At 43.0% G+C, this 15,946-nt stretch overlaps 1 protein-coding gene across 2 annotated transcripts in view; it reads left to right on the top strand.

Annotated features, from left to right (window-relative positions):
- LOC105473230 (F-box protein 42) overlaps positions 1 to 15,946 on the top strand; it is a 103,487-nt gene that overhangs the window by 74,257 nt on the left and 13,284 nt on the right. For both annotated transcript variants that reach the window (XM_011726925.2, XM_011726927.2), the window contains exons 5-9: positions 11,060 to 11,213; positions 11,985 to 12,095; positions 14,063 to 14,159; positions 14,642 to 14,698; positions 15,700 to 15,816. In XM_011726925.2, the coding sequence (XP_011725227.1) occupies positions 11,060 to 11,213; positions 11,985 to 12,095; positions 14,063 to 14,159; positions 14,642 to 14,698; positions 15,700 to 15,816 (536 nt within the window). The remainder of the gene's footprint in view (positions 1 to 11,059; positions 11,214 to 11,984; positions 12,096 to 14,062; positions 14,160 to 14,641; positions 14,699 to 15,699; positions 15,817 to 15,946) is intronic.

The raw sequence follows: 15,946 nt of genomic DNA on the forward strand, positions 1-15,946 counted from the left end.
AACTCAGAGGTGAGGCCCAGCAATCTTTTAATAAGTCCTCCAGCTGCTTCTGATATAGCCAGTTTGAAAACTACCCTAGAGGAATGTAGCTTTTTTTTACTTGCTGTTTATCATTAGTTAGGGCTTAGGCTTTGTGAAGTTACATGTAAATTGTAGATTTTTGCCTGTAAAAGATACAGATCATGTCTGTCAAATAGGAATATTAACCCAAAGGTTACAGTTTTACTGTCCCATAGATGTTAACTAGTTTTGTCCTTAACTTAGCAGACTTCTTTAAGAAACAGGGGGTGCTGTATATGGCCTAGGCTAGACTAGACTCTTGGGCTCAAGTGATCCTCCCATCCCAGCCTCCCAAATAGCTAGGACCACAGGCACACACCACCACACCTAGCTAATTTTTAAATATTTTGTAGAGACAGGATCTCACTATGTTGCCCAAGCTGGTCTGGAACTCCTGGCATCAAGCCATCCTCCTGCCTCAGTCTCCTGAGTAGCTGGGGACTACAGAGGTGCATGCCACTGTGCCTGGCTCTTAGCAGGCATTTTAGCATGCCTCTTTTCCTCAGATTCTCTTTTGAATTAGCACTACTTCCTGCTTGCTCCCTTATTAATAAGTTAAATATATCCTAACACATGTATACTCTATATATGTGTGAAAGACATGTTTCTGTTTTTTAAAAAAATACTATACTTTGAAAACAGCAATGAAAATAGCCATTTTCCATGGGGTAGAAAGGGTTCTGACTTTTTCTTTTAAAAGTTCTATATTGTTTATTTTATTTGAAAGTGTTTTAAAGCACTTTCATTTTCTTAAAGAAATAAAAATAAGTAAATAAGTCAGTTTCTCCCCAAAAGTCTGAAGTGTATAAGAATAGAGTAACAGTTCTATTTGTTGAGAATGTAAGTGATATTGAGAAAATGCTAGGATTGTAAACCTGCTTCTCATCTTGTGACATTTGGCTATTATTGCCTAAGACACCGGTACTCAGAGCCAACTGTGTAGTATGCAGATCAGGACCAAAAGGCTTTAGGAGGACTTGAAATGCATTTTTTATTTTTTGGATAGGGACTTATCTGAACCTAAACTTCCAAAGACAAGGGATTAACTCTTCTTTCATTAAATAACCCTTTAGGTTGGATTTCTGGTTACTCAGAAAATGGAATTTGCTTTTTTTTTTTTTCTTTTTTAATTTTCAGGTAGCACCTAGAACAGTTTCTGGCTCATTGTAATAAGCATTATGCATTAGCTTCAACTACCATTATTATTATTCATCTGTAAAATGGGACTAGTAATGATACCTGCATTTTAAGATTATAATGATTAAATTAGATAATAAATATAAAATTCATAGTACTCAGTAGTTAGCACATAATAGGCCATCAAACAGTATATTTATAACACCTTAACAATAAACTAATACTAAAAAATGATCATACCATGGAGATACAAAAATATTTTTTAGACTGGGCATGGTAGCTCACGCCTGTAATCCCAGCACTTTGGGGGGCCAAGGTGGGCGGATCACCTGAGGTCAAGAGTTCGAGACCAGCCTGACCAACATGGAGAAACCCCGTCTCTACTAAAAATACAAAATTAGCCACTTGGTGGTGCATGCTTGTAATCCCAGCTACTAGGGAGGCTGAGGCAGGAGAATCACTTGAACCTGGGAGGCAGAGGCTGCAGTGAGCCGAGATTGCGCCATTTCACTCCAGCCTGGGCAACAAGAGTGAAACTCCATCTCAAAAAGTATATACATATATTTTTTAATCATGCATAAAATACAGGCATCCCCAATTAAAACAGGTGATTGTTTTATCTTGTTATCAAATAGTTGAGCTGCTCTATTTAGTCCTGGGTTCTGTGAAATAGAAACTACAATTGTGGGAAAGTGGTGTAGAAATCAAACTAGGATTTGGAACTGCTTCACTGTTTAACCAGCTTCTTTGCAAAGGTAAACAAGAATGCCATGTAATTCTACCACTTTCACATGTGAAATTTTCCTCTGATTTCATAGGAACCTTGGGAAACATCTGAACTGATTAGCAGTTTTAGGGAATGTTAGTTCTGTTGTATAGGATGTCTATCTGATTATCCAGTTTCCCACAACTGCCTTTTGGGCTCATGCTTTGTTTTGAAATTTGTTCCATTGATCATATCTGCTGTGCGATTTAGGAGGCCTTTGGTGTGTTTGGGGAATGAAGCTCATGAGGATGACTCCTGGCTCTAGGGGAAGAGGCTCAAGTAACATATTCATCTGTGCTTGATGTGGGCACATTTGGTCCTGTGGTGCTTGATGGGAATGACACCCTTCCTTTCTTCACTGTTGTGCAGTAATGGCACTTAGACTGAATTTAGAAGCCCAGTGTCCTCATTATTTTGAAGGCAGGCCAAGAAATGTCCTAATGAGTATAAAACCTTCATTTTATAAGTGTTCTTGCAGGAGGAGTATTTATTTCACCATATGTCACCATAGTGGTTATGTGCCTTTTTAACTATCGATGTCAGCTATTCCCAGAGTACTCCATGTTGTTCAAGATTTCCAATTACTCAGGTGCTAGTGTGGCAGATCTGTGTGTTTTAATAAAAATGTATTAAACCTATGTGCTGTAACTGTAACTGCTGTTTGAAATGAATTACATGCACATAGGGGCAGTTCTTCAAAGTCAAGACTTGACATTTTATCTACGGCTACTCCATATAAAAGTTATTATTGGCCTGGCGTGGTGGCTCATGCCTGTAATCCCTGCACTTTGGGAGGCCGAAGCAGGCGGGTCACCCGAGATCAGGAGTTCGAGACCAGCCTGGCCAACATGGTGAAACCTCATCTCTACTAATAATACAAAAATTAACCAGGCGTGGTGGCACACACCTCTAATTCCAGCTACTTGGGAGGCTGAGCCAGGAGAATCACTTGAACCCAGGAGGTGGAAGTTGCAGTGAGCCGAGATTGTGCCATTGCACTCCAGCCTGGGGTACAAGAGCGAGACTCCGTCTCAAAAAAAAAAAAAAAAGTTTTTGTTAATAATGTATGGCCATGGTTTTCTTTTTTGTTTGTTTGTTTTTTCCTTGAGACTGAGTTTCACTCTTGTTGCCCAGGCTGGAGTGCAGTGGTGCAATCTTGGCTCACGGCAACCTCCGCCTCCCGGGTTCAAGCGATTCTCCTGCCTCAGCCTCCCAAGTAGCTGGGATTACAGGTGTGCATCATCATGCCTGGCTAATTTTTTGTATTTTTAGTAGAGATGGGGCTTCACCATATTGGCCAGGCTGCTCTCGAGCTCCTGACCTCAGGTGATCACCAGCCTCGGCCTCCCAAAGTGCTAGAATTACAGGCATGATCCACCATGCCTGCCCAGCCGTGTGTTTTTAAAGAAAGTTTATAGGCACTCTTTTTTTTTTTTTTTTTCTATGGAGTCTCGCTCTGCCATCCAGGCTGGAGTGCAGTGGCGCAATCTGGGCCCACTGCAAGCTCCGCCTCCCAGGTTCAAGCGATTCTCCTGCCTCAGCCTCCCAAGTAGCTGGACTACAGGCGCCCACCACCATGCTCGCCTAATTTTTTGTATTTTTAGTAGAGACAGAGCTTCACCGTCTTAGCCAGGATGGTGTCGATCTCCTGACCTCGTGATCTGCCCGCTTTGGTCTCTCAAAGTGCTGGGATTACAGGCGTGAGCCACTGTGCCCAGCTTAGGCACTCTTTAAATGGCTTGCTTTTCCTGGAACTTAAAAAAAAAATGAATAAAGTTATGTAATTTGAATATGGCTTTTCATGTTTTTTTTGAAGTTCTAGTAGAGACTTATTGTTTGTTTTCCAGAACTCCACTTTGGCTAAAGAGAATGTTATTCTTTGATATAGAAATTACCAAAGTTGTGGCTCACGCCTGTAATCCTAGCACGTTGGGAGGCCGAGGCGGGCAGATTGCTTGAGTCCAGGAGTTTGAGAAGAGCCTATGCAACATGGTGAAATGCCATCTCTACTAAAATCACAAAAAACTAGCCTGCCATGGTGGCACGTGCCTGTAGTCCCAGCTACTTGGGAGGCTGAGGTGGGAGAATCACCTGAGCTCAAGAAGTCGGAGTTGCAGTTAGCTGAAATCAGTCACGCCACTGCACTCCGGACTGCAGAGTTAGACTCTGTCCCAAAAAGAAAAAGAAATTGCCAAAATTCATGGATCCCTATAATCTCTGACCTCACCATGTGTACTGGCGCACGGTCTGGGCTCACTGCAACCTCCACCTCCCGGGTTCAAGCGATTCTTCTGCCACAGCATCCCGAGTAACTGGGACCACAGGCACACACCACCACACCTGGCTAATGTTTGTATTTTTAGTAGAGGCATGGTTTTGCCTTGTTGCCCAGGCTGGTTTCAAACTCCTGGCCTCAAGTGATCCACTCGCCTCAACCTCCCAAAGTGCGAGGATTACAGACTTGAGCCATCACATCCCACCTGATCTCACCGTAAATTCATTTGATTTGTAGACTTTGCATTAAGATCATCGAGAGGGAATTAAGGACCATCTGCTTTAAACAAATTCAAAGTATGAAATATGAGCCAGGCATGGTGGTACACTCCTATAGTCCCAGCTGCTCAGGAGGCTGAGGCAAGAGGACTGCTTGAGCTCAGGAGTTAAAGACCAGACTGGGCAACATAACAAGACCCCATCTCAAAATATATATATATATATTTATATATACACACACACACACACACATATATGAAATACGTAGATTTTTAGAAATAATGGAAGTAGGAGTTCTTTATAAAGGCTTCACAATATCAATTCTTAAAGAAGCAATAATTTAAAAGTATCCAATTTGCAATAAATATGTTGCCAAATATTTTATGGGTAATCAGGGTCACATAAAATATGAAATACCTGGGCTGGGCACGGTGGCTCACGCCTGTAATCTCAGCACTTTGGGAGGCCGAGGCAGGCGGATCACAAGGTCAGGAGATCGAGACCATCCTGGCTAACACAGTGAAACCCCGTCTCTACTAAAAATACAAAAAAAAAAAAAAAAAAAAATTAGCTTGGGCCTGGTGGTGGGCGCCTGTAGTCCCAGCTGCTCTTGGGAGGCTGAGGCAGGAGAATTGCTTGAACCTGGGAGGTGGAGCTTGCAGTGAGCTGAGATCGCGCCACTGCACTCCAGCCTGGGCGACAGCAGAGTGAGACTCCGTCTCAAAAAAACAAAAACAAAAACAAAAACAAAAAACCTGATACACCTGTATCCTTGACTTCTGGTTGCTGACCTCACTGTATAAAAGCTGTATGTTGATCTCTGGCCCCTCATTTGTTCTTGTATGGTAAGTTTTTTTCCAGTTCACCCACAAATTGAGGTGGGGGTATACAATTGATTTAATTTCCCCCTACTTAGTTGAGATAATTAAGATGCTGAAATTGAGGTATTTAACTAAGATGCTCCTACACTTTGTGACATAAAACAGGCCGTGGAGATAAATTCTAGATGGAGGAGTTCTCCCTCTTCGTGGGATAAAAAGTAGAGGGAAAAATTTTGCCTTTCTGAAAGGTCAAGATACCTGAGGCATCGTTTTGGAAAGCCTTTACATAAGATAATCCTAGAGGATCTCTTATATTGATTTATCATTATCACTGGCCTCAGCTTACCTTTCCCTGGAGAGTTCAGAGAATAAGTAAATGGTCCTATATTAGAGGTGGAGTGTGTTCCAGAGCGTTGTAGAGAAAAAGAGGTTCTAGGAATAGCCTTCTGTTTAATTTATTTCTCTCTGACTAGATCTTTGGCTTTACTGGATTAAGATTTAAGAAAGAACTTCTTCAGCTTTGAAACACTAGACCTTTTAAGGCATCAGACTTGTTTGTGGCAACTATTCAGAAGGAATGTATCTGTATGCATGAAGTGCAGCATGATATATTCTGACTTTAAAGCTCATTCTTTTAAAAGAATAGCTGGGTGAGGTGGCTCATGCCTGTAATTCCAGCACTTTGCGAGGTGGCAGCAGTGGGAGAATTACTTGAGATTAAGACCAGTCTGGGCAACATGGAGAGACCCCCATCTCTACAAAAAAAAAAAAAATTAGCTGGACATGGTGGCCTGTGACTGTAGTCTTAGCTGCTTATGAGGCAGAAGGATCCCTTGTGCCCAGGAAGTCAGAGGTGCAGTGAGCCATGATCAGTCACACCACTGCATTCCAGCCTGGGCGCCAGAGTGAGACCTCATCTCAAAAAAATAAAATTAAAAATTAAAATCTGGAATAAATGGATTAGAATCCTGGCTCTTCACTTATTATTTCTATGACCTTGGGCAAGTTATTTAAAGAGTTGTGTCCTCAGGTTTCTTATCTGTAAAACAGGAATAAAACTAGGAGTTTTAGAAGGATTAAATTAATTATTATTATTATTATTTTTTTTTTTTTGAGACGGAGTCTCGCTCTGTCGCCCGGGCTGGAGTGCAGTGGCCGGATCCCAGCTCACTGCAAGCTCCGCCTCCCGGGTTTAAACCATTCTCCTGCCTCAGCCTCCCGAATAGCTGGGACTACAGGCGCCCGCCACCTCGCCCGGCTAGTTTTTTGTATTTTTTTTAGTAGAGACGGGGTTTCACCGTGTTAGCCAGGATGGTCTCGATCTCCTGACCTCGTGATCCGCCCGTCTCGGCCTCCCAAAGTGCTGTGATTACAGGCTTGAGCCACCGCGCCCGGCCGCATGTAATAATTAATTTAATCCGGCCGGGCGCGGTGGCTCAAGCCTGTAATCCCAGCACTCTGGGAGGCCGAGGCGGGCGGATCACGAGGTCAGGAGATCGAGACCATCCTGGCTAACACGGTGAAACCCCATCTCTACTAAAAAATACAAAAAAAAATTAGCTGGGCGTGGTGGCGGGCGCCTGTAGTCCCAGCTACTCGGGAGGCTGAGGCAGGAGAATGGCGTGAACCCGGAAGGTGGAGCTTGCAGTGAGCCGAGATCGCGCCACTGCACTACAGCCTGGGCGACAGAGCCAGACTCCGTCTCAAAAAAAAAAAAAAAAAAAAATATTTATTTATTTTATTTTATTATTATTATTTTTTTTTGAGACGGAGTCTGGCTCTGTCGCCCGGGCTAGAGTGCAGTGGCCGGATCTCAGCTCACTGCAAGCTCCGCCCCCTGGGTTTACGCCATTCTCCTGCCTCAGCCTCCCGAGTAGCTAGGACTACAGGCGCCCGCTGCCTCGCCCGGCTAGTTTTTTGTATTTTTTAGTAGAGACGGGGTTTCACCGTGTTCGCCAGGATGGTCTCGATCTCCTGACCTCGTGATCCGCCCGTCTCGGCCTCCCAAAGTGCTGGGATTACAGGCTTGAGCCACCGCGCCCGGCCTAAAAAAAAATTATTTATTACATGCAAAGCACATAAAAAGCTGCGTAGTAATTGGGCCAGGCGCGCTGGCTCACAACTGTCATCCTAGCACTTTAGGAGGCCGAGGCCGGTGGATTGCCTGAGCTCAGGAGTTTGAGACCAGCCTGGGCAACACAGTGAAACCCCGTTTCTACTAAAATACAAAAAATTAGCTGGGCGTGGCAGCGTGTGTCTGTAATCCCAGCTACTTGGGAGGCTGAGACAGGGGAATCATTTGAACCTGGGAGGCAGGGGTTGCAGTGAGCTGAGATTGTGCCATTGCACTCCAGCCTGGGTGACAGAGCAACATTCTGTCTCAAAAAAAAAAAAACTGCGTAGTACATAATAGATGTAGATGCTCAATAAATATTAGTCATTACTATCAGTAGCAGTAGTAAGAGTTATAGTAACAATAATTGTCATTTCTCTTGGAGTTAAGTTATTCATCTATCCCTACTACTTTCCCATACTCCCCAGACATAGGCACGCTGTTGACAAAGTTAAAACCTTCTTCTAAAACAGCACTGTTCGATAGAACTTTATGCAATGATAGAAATGTCCTACATCTGTGCTCTTCAGTTTGATAACCATGGGCAATATGTGGCCAATGGTGACTTTGTTGGGCAGTACAGATCTAAAGTGTAGTCTTTCCTCTAGTTTCATTATATATGCTATGTTTTATGAATACTTTTTAAAATTCTATGAATATGTCTCCCTTTCAAATATATATATATATATATATATATTTTGAGACAGAGTCTTGCTCTTTCACCCAGGCTGGAGTGCAGTGGTGCAATCTCAGCTCACTGCAACCTCCACCTCCTAGTTTCAAGCAATTCTCGTGCCTCAGCCTCCTGAGTAGCTGGAATTACAAGCGTGGGCTACCACGCCTGGCTAACTTTTTGTATTTTTAGTAGAGACAGGATCTCACCACGTTGACTGGGCTGGTCTCAAACTTCTGACCTTAAGAGATCTGCCTGCCTTGCCCTCCCCAAGTGCTGGGATTACAGGTGTGACCCACTGCGCCTGGCAAGAGGTATATATTCTTATACTGCATTTAAAATTTCTTTAAGCTCAGTATATCAAATCCAAATCCACATTCTAGCCTAGAAAGTTTACATTACTACTTTGCCGAAGCCTGTGATGTGTTTGTTTATTCTTTTTTCTGTTTCATAATACTGATGATTTCCAAGTTAGAGGCAAGAACTTAGAAACTTTGGTATTTCACAAATTAATTTATTTTAGAGCAACAGTTGTGTTTTAACTAGACTATTATATTACTTAGGCTTTCTAATTGGACTAGGAGATAGATCCCCTTGGGGAGGTAAACGTTTTTGACCAGGAACAATAAGGCTATGTGAAGGACAACAGCCTCCTTAGTCACTATTCTTGTGGGATTTGGGGGTAGAGAATACCTCAGCACTTCAGATTGATGTGATAACTCTTCCTAGAGAAGTTTTCTGGCTGGGTGAGGTGGGTAATGCCTATAGTCCCAGCACTTTGGGAGGCTGAGGCGGGAGGATCGCTTGAGGCCAGGAGTTTGAGGCCAGCCTGAGCAACATAGCAAGACCTGATCACTACAAAAAATTTTAAAAATTAACTGGATATGATATTACGTGCCTATAGTCTCACCTACTCAAAAGGCTGAGGCGAGAGGATTGCTTCAGCCTAGGGAAGTCGAGGCTGCAGTGAGCCATGATCGTGTTACTGCACTCTAGCCTGGGTGACAAAGCTAGACCCTGTCTCAAAATAAATAATAAATAGTTAAAGACTCATTTCTACAGTCAGATCCTGTGGTCTGGATTAGTGTCGGTTTTATTTAGGAAAGTATTCAAAATAGCTGACATGGACAGGCACAGTGGCTCCCACCTGTATTCCTAACACTTTGAAAGGCCAAGGCAGCAGGATTGCTTGAACCAGCCTGAGTTCGAGACCAGCCTGGGCAACATAGGGAAGCCCCGTCACTACAAAAAAAATCAGTCGGGCATGGTGGTGCTTGTCTGTATTCTGAGCTATTTGGGAGGTTAAAGTGGGAGGATCCTTTGAGCCCAGGAGGTCGAGGCTGCAGTGAACCATAATTGTGCCACTGCACTCCAGCCTGGGCAACAGCAAGACCCTGTCTCAAAGAAAAGGAAAAAGAAACTAAAAATAGCTGATGCCAAATGGTGTTCTTAGATGCTCACCCCGTACTCTTGAGGACTGGTGCCTTCTCAGTAAATCGTATTGTTCCCCTAAGTGAGATCACAAGAAAGACAGTCCTCTGCTCTGCCTTCTGAACCTTGAGACTTTGTAAGTGACACCATTAAAGCAATCTGAGCAGGGCTTTTCAGTGTTCCCATAACGTGCTACTGAAAGAGGAAGCAAAGCTCTCCACCTAGATTGGAGCATCTCCACTGCTGTCAGGTCAATGTAGTGTTGGGATTCCTTCTGCTTAAGATCTCCGTGAAAAATGAATCCTGTAGTTTTAACCAAAAAGAAAAAAAAAAGATTTTTTTAAAAAAAGCATTCTCGGCCAGGTATGGTGGCTCATGCCTCTAATCCCAGCACTTTGGGAGGCCAAGGTGGGTGGATCACCTGAGGTCAGGAGTTTGAGACCAGCCTAGCCAACATGGTGAAACCCTGGTCTCAACTAAAAATGCAAAAATTAACTGGGCATGATGGCAGATGCCTGTAATCCCAGCTACTCGGGAGGCTGAGGCAGGAAAATCGCTTGAATCCAGGAGGTGGAGGTTGCAGTGAGCCAAGATCGCATCATTGCACCCCAGCCTGGGCGACAAAGTGAGACTCTGTTTCCAAAGAGAAAAAAAAAAAGTATTCTGGTATTTACTGACACCTGGATACTGGGACAAGTTACTTTGGTCTTGAGCAAACTAAAGGTGATATGTAGAGTGAGGGATGGGGAGAAATAGCAATTGTTATTTCAAAGACAATAGATTTTGAAAAATTATGCTCCTGTAAGACATTTGTTATCTCTCAAGTTTTCCAGCATAAACCAAACTTTGTTTTTTTCAGAATTTGATCAGTGTATCCCAGAGGTCCAGCCTAGATGGTGTTTGGTGTAAGACTCATGGTTTCATTGGAATTCCTTCACACCAAGCCTTGAAAGTTTGCCCCATTTGTGCTAGGCTGAGGCTGTCTGGTTATGTGAAGCCCATAGCTAGGGGCCTAGAGGTCCCTATGTTAACATTTGACTCACAGGACAAATAAGAACTGTGTTCTGCCTCCTTTTTTAACCTGTGTTTTGTAACAAGTTATTTTTAAGTTGCATCCAGGCATCCAGCCTCTATATATACTTCTCCCTGATCCTCTACCTTCTTTCTTTTCTTTGTGACCTCTGTTAAGGGGATGGGAAGGGGTGCTCATTTGTTGAGCACTTTCTATGTGCCAGGCATTATGTTAGGTGCTTTGAATATACTATTTAATACTCAAAACAGCCTTATGAGATAGGTACTGTCATCCCTAATTTTAGGTGAGCAAATTATAAACATAAGAGAGGCTAAGTAACTTTCCTCTAATTCAGATTTCTCTGTGTTAATAATAAAAGATATGTGAATTAGTGATGATTTTCTCTCAGACTCTCAAGTCCAGTTTTCTTTCCACCTTTCCTCTGTGCTTTGTAGCATTAGTTCCCCTTTTGTTACTCTTCCAGGGAAAGGTGATCTAACTACAGATTTGTGAGATCCTGAATGCTAACCATGGTGTTACTGACTTTCCCTAGGGTCCTATCCTTCCCCCAAAGCTGGAGCAACTCTGGTCGTGTATAAGGACTTGCTAGTGCTGTTTGGTGGCTGGACGCGGCCAAGCCCTTATCCCCTACACCAGCCAGAGAGATTCTTTGATGAAATACATACTTACTCACCCTCTAAAAATTGGTAAGTCACAAAGATAAACTCTTTAAATCTGGGAAAAGAGACCTTAAATCAGTGGATTCTTTGTTTTTTTGAGTCAAGAGTCCCTTTGAGAATTAGATGGAAAGCTGTGGACTCTTTTCCCAGGAAGGGGAAAAATGTACATATACACAGATTTTACCAACAGTTTCAGAGAGTTTACAGGACTCCCTTAGAACTCTGCATTTAGAACCCTTATTCTAAAGAGAAAAAATAGAAGAGATTTATTCCTCTTTCAAGAAAAATGAATGAGCCAGTTGAAGAACAGTGAGCTCTTCAGCTTTGACTGCTAACACTCCAGGAGTGTTGTAGATCCAGATGATTCTTTACTCCTAACTGTGTCTCCAAGACTTACTCTGAATTGTTTATCAAACATATATTTCTTAATGACAGCAACTGCTGTTTCTTGTAATGGAATACTTAGTACATGGCGCTTGTTAGCTGTTACTGATCAGGACCATAGGGAGAGGTAGCAGGTGGCAGGTGGTGCTCTGTCAGCAAACCATGATCTTGTCTCGTTATCGTTTTCTCATCTCTCTCCCTCCAGACTATTTACATTCAGAACTTGAAAGTGAATATAACTTTAAGCAAACTTACAGGAAAGGCATAAATACCTTATGCCATCCTCTACTTATTATCCCGACAAATCTCTGCTGAAGGTGATAGGATTATCATTTTAAATGGAGGCCTACTTTCTATTTTTAAATAAAGCATGTGGTGCTGACTTCTTGGCTTCCTTCTGTCTTTTTACATTAGGTGGAACTGCATTGTGACAACCCATGGGCCACCTCCCATGGCTGGCCACTCCTCCTGTGTAATAGATGATAAAATGATTGTCTTTGGTGGCTCTTTAGGATCCCGGCAAATGTAAGTACATTTGGTTTGCTCCATATGAGCCTGAAGGTAAATACTCCTGGGAATAACAGGCTTAAAAAGTGAATTAGGGACCAGGTGCCTAATTCACACCTGTAATCCCAGCATTTGGGGAGGCCAAGGTGGGTGGATCACCTGAGGTCAGGAGTTCGTGACCAGCATGGCAAACATGGTGAAGCCCCATCTCTACTAAAAATAGAAAAATTAGCCGGGCGTGGTGGCACACACCTGTAGTCCCAGTTACTCGGAGGCTATGGCAGGAGAATCACTTGAACCTGGGAAGTGGCGGTTACAGTGAGCCAGGATCGTGCCATTGCCTGAGCAACAGATCGAGACTTTCAAGGAAAAAAAAAAAAAAAGTGAATTAGGGTCAGTATTCCTGAGCATGGCTCTGATTAATTGAATTAGTTATCTCATCCTAGCATTCTGTTTTCTGATCCCTTAATCACAGACCAATAAGTTAAAAAATTTGCTCTGTAAAATCATAGTTACATAGAATCTCATTGACACGTGGTTCTGTTCAGTAGGATCAAATTCATGGAACCTCCACCTTGCCTGCTGTACTGTGCCTACAGAAGTCCAACTTCTGAGAAACAGATTGCTTTACTTATTCTACTTTATTACTCAGCTCTTTCACTTTTGGGCTTTAGAGGAGGAGAGGGGGAGATTGACAGGACAAGTGGAAATGGCAGGCCCTCCAAATGTGATAGGTTGGTTGAGCCACATGTAAAGGGCATGAAAAGAAAGAAAGAAGGAAAGAAAAGAAAGAAAAACAAATGGGATGGGTTGTGGATTGGGTAGGAGCAGGAAACCTGTGTCAGGCGTGACACTTCTGTGATGTCATTCTCCCTACCTCCTGTCCTCTCCACTTCTGGCCATACTGGACAGCTCAAGCCATAGTCAGGAGCCAGAACATTCTATCTGTATCACTGTCTGATTCAGCGGTAGCAGCAGTCGTGGTCATTTCCCCCGTGCTCTGAAGTAGAAGTTGATGAGCTGTCAGCAGCAAGAGCATCCCACCCCTGTCCTCCCTTAGGGCATTTCCATCTTCATATTTTAAAACAATTATGGAGAGAGATGATAGGGGCTACTCTCCCAGTGAGAGAGTTTAGGATTTCAGATGTTGGAACTATTATTCCTGTATTTTTGTGGGTGAATCCATGACCTTAAGTGACCATAAAAGAGAGACTGCCATCCAGGAGTCTATCCTCATCATGTTGGTCCCTTGAGGGTTAGAGATGCCAGTTTGTCCTTGATAAAACTGCAGCTTTCATTAGTCATTGTGAAATTACTTTTTGTAGCCAGAATCGATAAAGCTTTTAACTCCTGGACCATGATGAAGCTGCCTTTTGAATCATTTTTTCTCTTCTTTGTGGTTTTTGCTTTTGAAAACTGTACCTTGACCAGTATCTATTTCCTGCTGCACCAATTAACTATTTTTTTAATCATCTGCTTTTACTTCAGTTAATAGATGGTTTAAAAAATCATCTCGTCAGGTACTAGTGTCTGGCCGCAGACATAGCTCAGATGAGGCCTTGTGGAAAGAGCAGAGGGAAGGTCTCAGGATGACTGCTACGGAAAGTAGGGGAAGAAAGATACAGTGTAAGAGCTAAGTAGGAGCATAACACTTTGCTGCGCATCTTTATAAAGGTCCCTTCATTTATATCAGCTCCTCAGAGAGTAGTAACAGTCTTTTCATTTTATAGATAAAGCGAGAGTTAGAGAAAATTAAGTGACTTGTTCAGGCTACAGAGCTGGGATTCAGCAACATGGTCTTTCTGGTTCAGAAGCCCCTGAACTCTGAATAGGCCATCTCTAAAACCTGCTCCAGCCCACACAGTCTGTGAAAGTGAAAATGGTATAAGTTTGCCAGATGGGCACAGGCATGTGGAACTCCCCAGCCACCATTATGGTCCATGGGAGCTCCTAACTCCCTTTATCCTTCTGTCCTTAATTCACAGGAGCAATGATGTCTGGGTCCTTGACCTCGAGCAGTGGGCGTGGTCCAAGCCGAACATCTCCGGCCCCAGTCCTCATCCTCGAGGTGGCCAATCTCAGGTGCTCAGGAATTAAAATAACTATTCAGCAAACACTGTAGCATCTTTCAGTTAGGACGGGAGAGGGAGGAGGGAGTCAGGTAAGATGCCAATATGCACTAAGCCAAAGCAAATGTATCATTCTTTTTTACTGGTATTTATTTTTCAACTCCTAATTGGTCATATTATTTATAGTGGTTTTATATTATGCTCCTCCCTAAAGCATTTACTTTGCTGTGTCATTTCTCAAGAGAATCTTGCATTTTATGTGGTTGACATTCATGTTAATATTTGATCAACAAAGAATGTATCCTTTCAGGTGAATTATCAGTAATTTGTTCACAGGGATCAGAATTGACATGTTTTTAGGAGAATGGAGCGGTTATGGTAACTAGAACATTCCCATTTGGGAGCTAGGTAGGCTATTTTCATATACCAGTGAAGCATAGAAAGTCAGAAACCTGTGTCTTTGTAGGTTTATTTTCAATGTCTTCCCCTCCCCAGATTGTCATAGATGATGCAACTATCTTAATCCTCGGAGGGTGTGGCGGTCCCAATGCTGTGAGTATTGCTTCTGTGGCATTCCCATGTGCATGCTGCTAAGTGTTCAAAACCTGTTTCCCCTGTCTTCTTCTCTAGGAGTATACAAGACTATTTCCATGGCATTTTAATTTAAGGAATGCTTTTTGGGTTTAGCCTTTGTATTTTCTGGTCTTTGTTTCTGCTCTTTTTTAGGGTTGAGGGGATCCTTTTAATCATAGATATTTGTCTCTTGAATATTCATATCTATATTCTTCCTATTCCTATTTCCTTTTTAGGCGATAAAGTTTACTGCTATCATTTTTTCAAAGGGGAGAGGGCAGTGGAACAAAAAAGCAGGTTGATAACTGTCAGAGTTCACACAGAATTTAAGAATGCACATTCAGGGCCGGGCGCGGTGGCTCATGCCTGTAATCCCAGCACTTTGGGAGGCCAAGGCGGGCAGATCACGAGGTCAGTAGATTGAGACCATCCTGGCTAACATGGTGAAACCCTGTCTCTACTAAAAATTAAAAAAATCCGCCGGGTGTGGTGGCACGTGCCTGTAGTCCCAGCTACTCAGGAGGGTGAGACAGGAGAATCACTTGAACCCGGGAGGCGGAGGTTGCAGTGAGCTGAGATCACACCACTGCACTCCAGCTTTGGCGAGAGAGCGAGACTCAGTCTCAAAAAAAAAAAAAAAAGCAGATTCAGAAAGCTGTGGATATGTATTATTTATCCTCTCCTTCAATCCCCAATACATACACATAAAATTATGGGCAAGTGTCAAAACCACTTACAGTTGATTCATGGGTCACAAGCACAATTCCATATGCTAAGCCAGTGGTAATATATGAATGAATGAAAGCATAAGTGGATGCATGCACAAGTGAATTATTAACTGAGGATTTTGCTATTCCTTCTGAAGAGCCCACATCCTTTCAAGACCAGACAGGACAGCTTTGAGACTACAACTCTGTGTGTGTGTGTGTTTTGGAACACATATCACACCTGAGTCTTGTCATTGGTTTTTTCTCTTACAGCTGTTCAAGGATGCTTGGTTGTTGCACATGCATTCTGGTCCTTGGGCCTGGCAGCCACTCAAGGTAGAAAATGAAGAGCATGGGGCCCCAGAACTGTGGTGTCATCCAGCATGCCGGGTAAGCAGGCAGCTGACAGGCCAGCAGCAGGATAGGTCCTAAATTGGAAAACCACATTACTTTGTCAGGTTTCAAAGAAATTTGTACAAAAATAGAAAACACCTTGGTGTCACAAAAGAAGTGAACATTA

The sequence above is a fragment of the Macaca nemestrina genome, chromosome 1 (assembly GCF_043159975.1).
Source record: "Macaca nemestrina isolate mMacNem1 chromosome 1, mMacNem.hap1, whole genome shotgun sequence".
Lineage (NCBI taxonomy): Eukaryota > Metazoa > Chordata > Mammalia > Primates > Cercopithecidae > Macaca > Macaca nemestrina.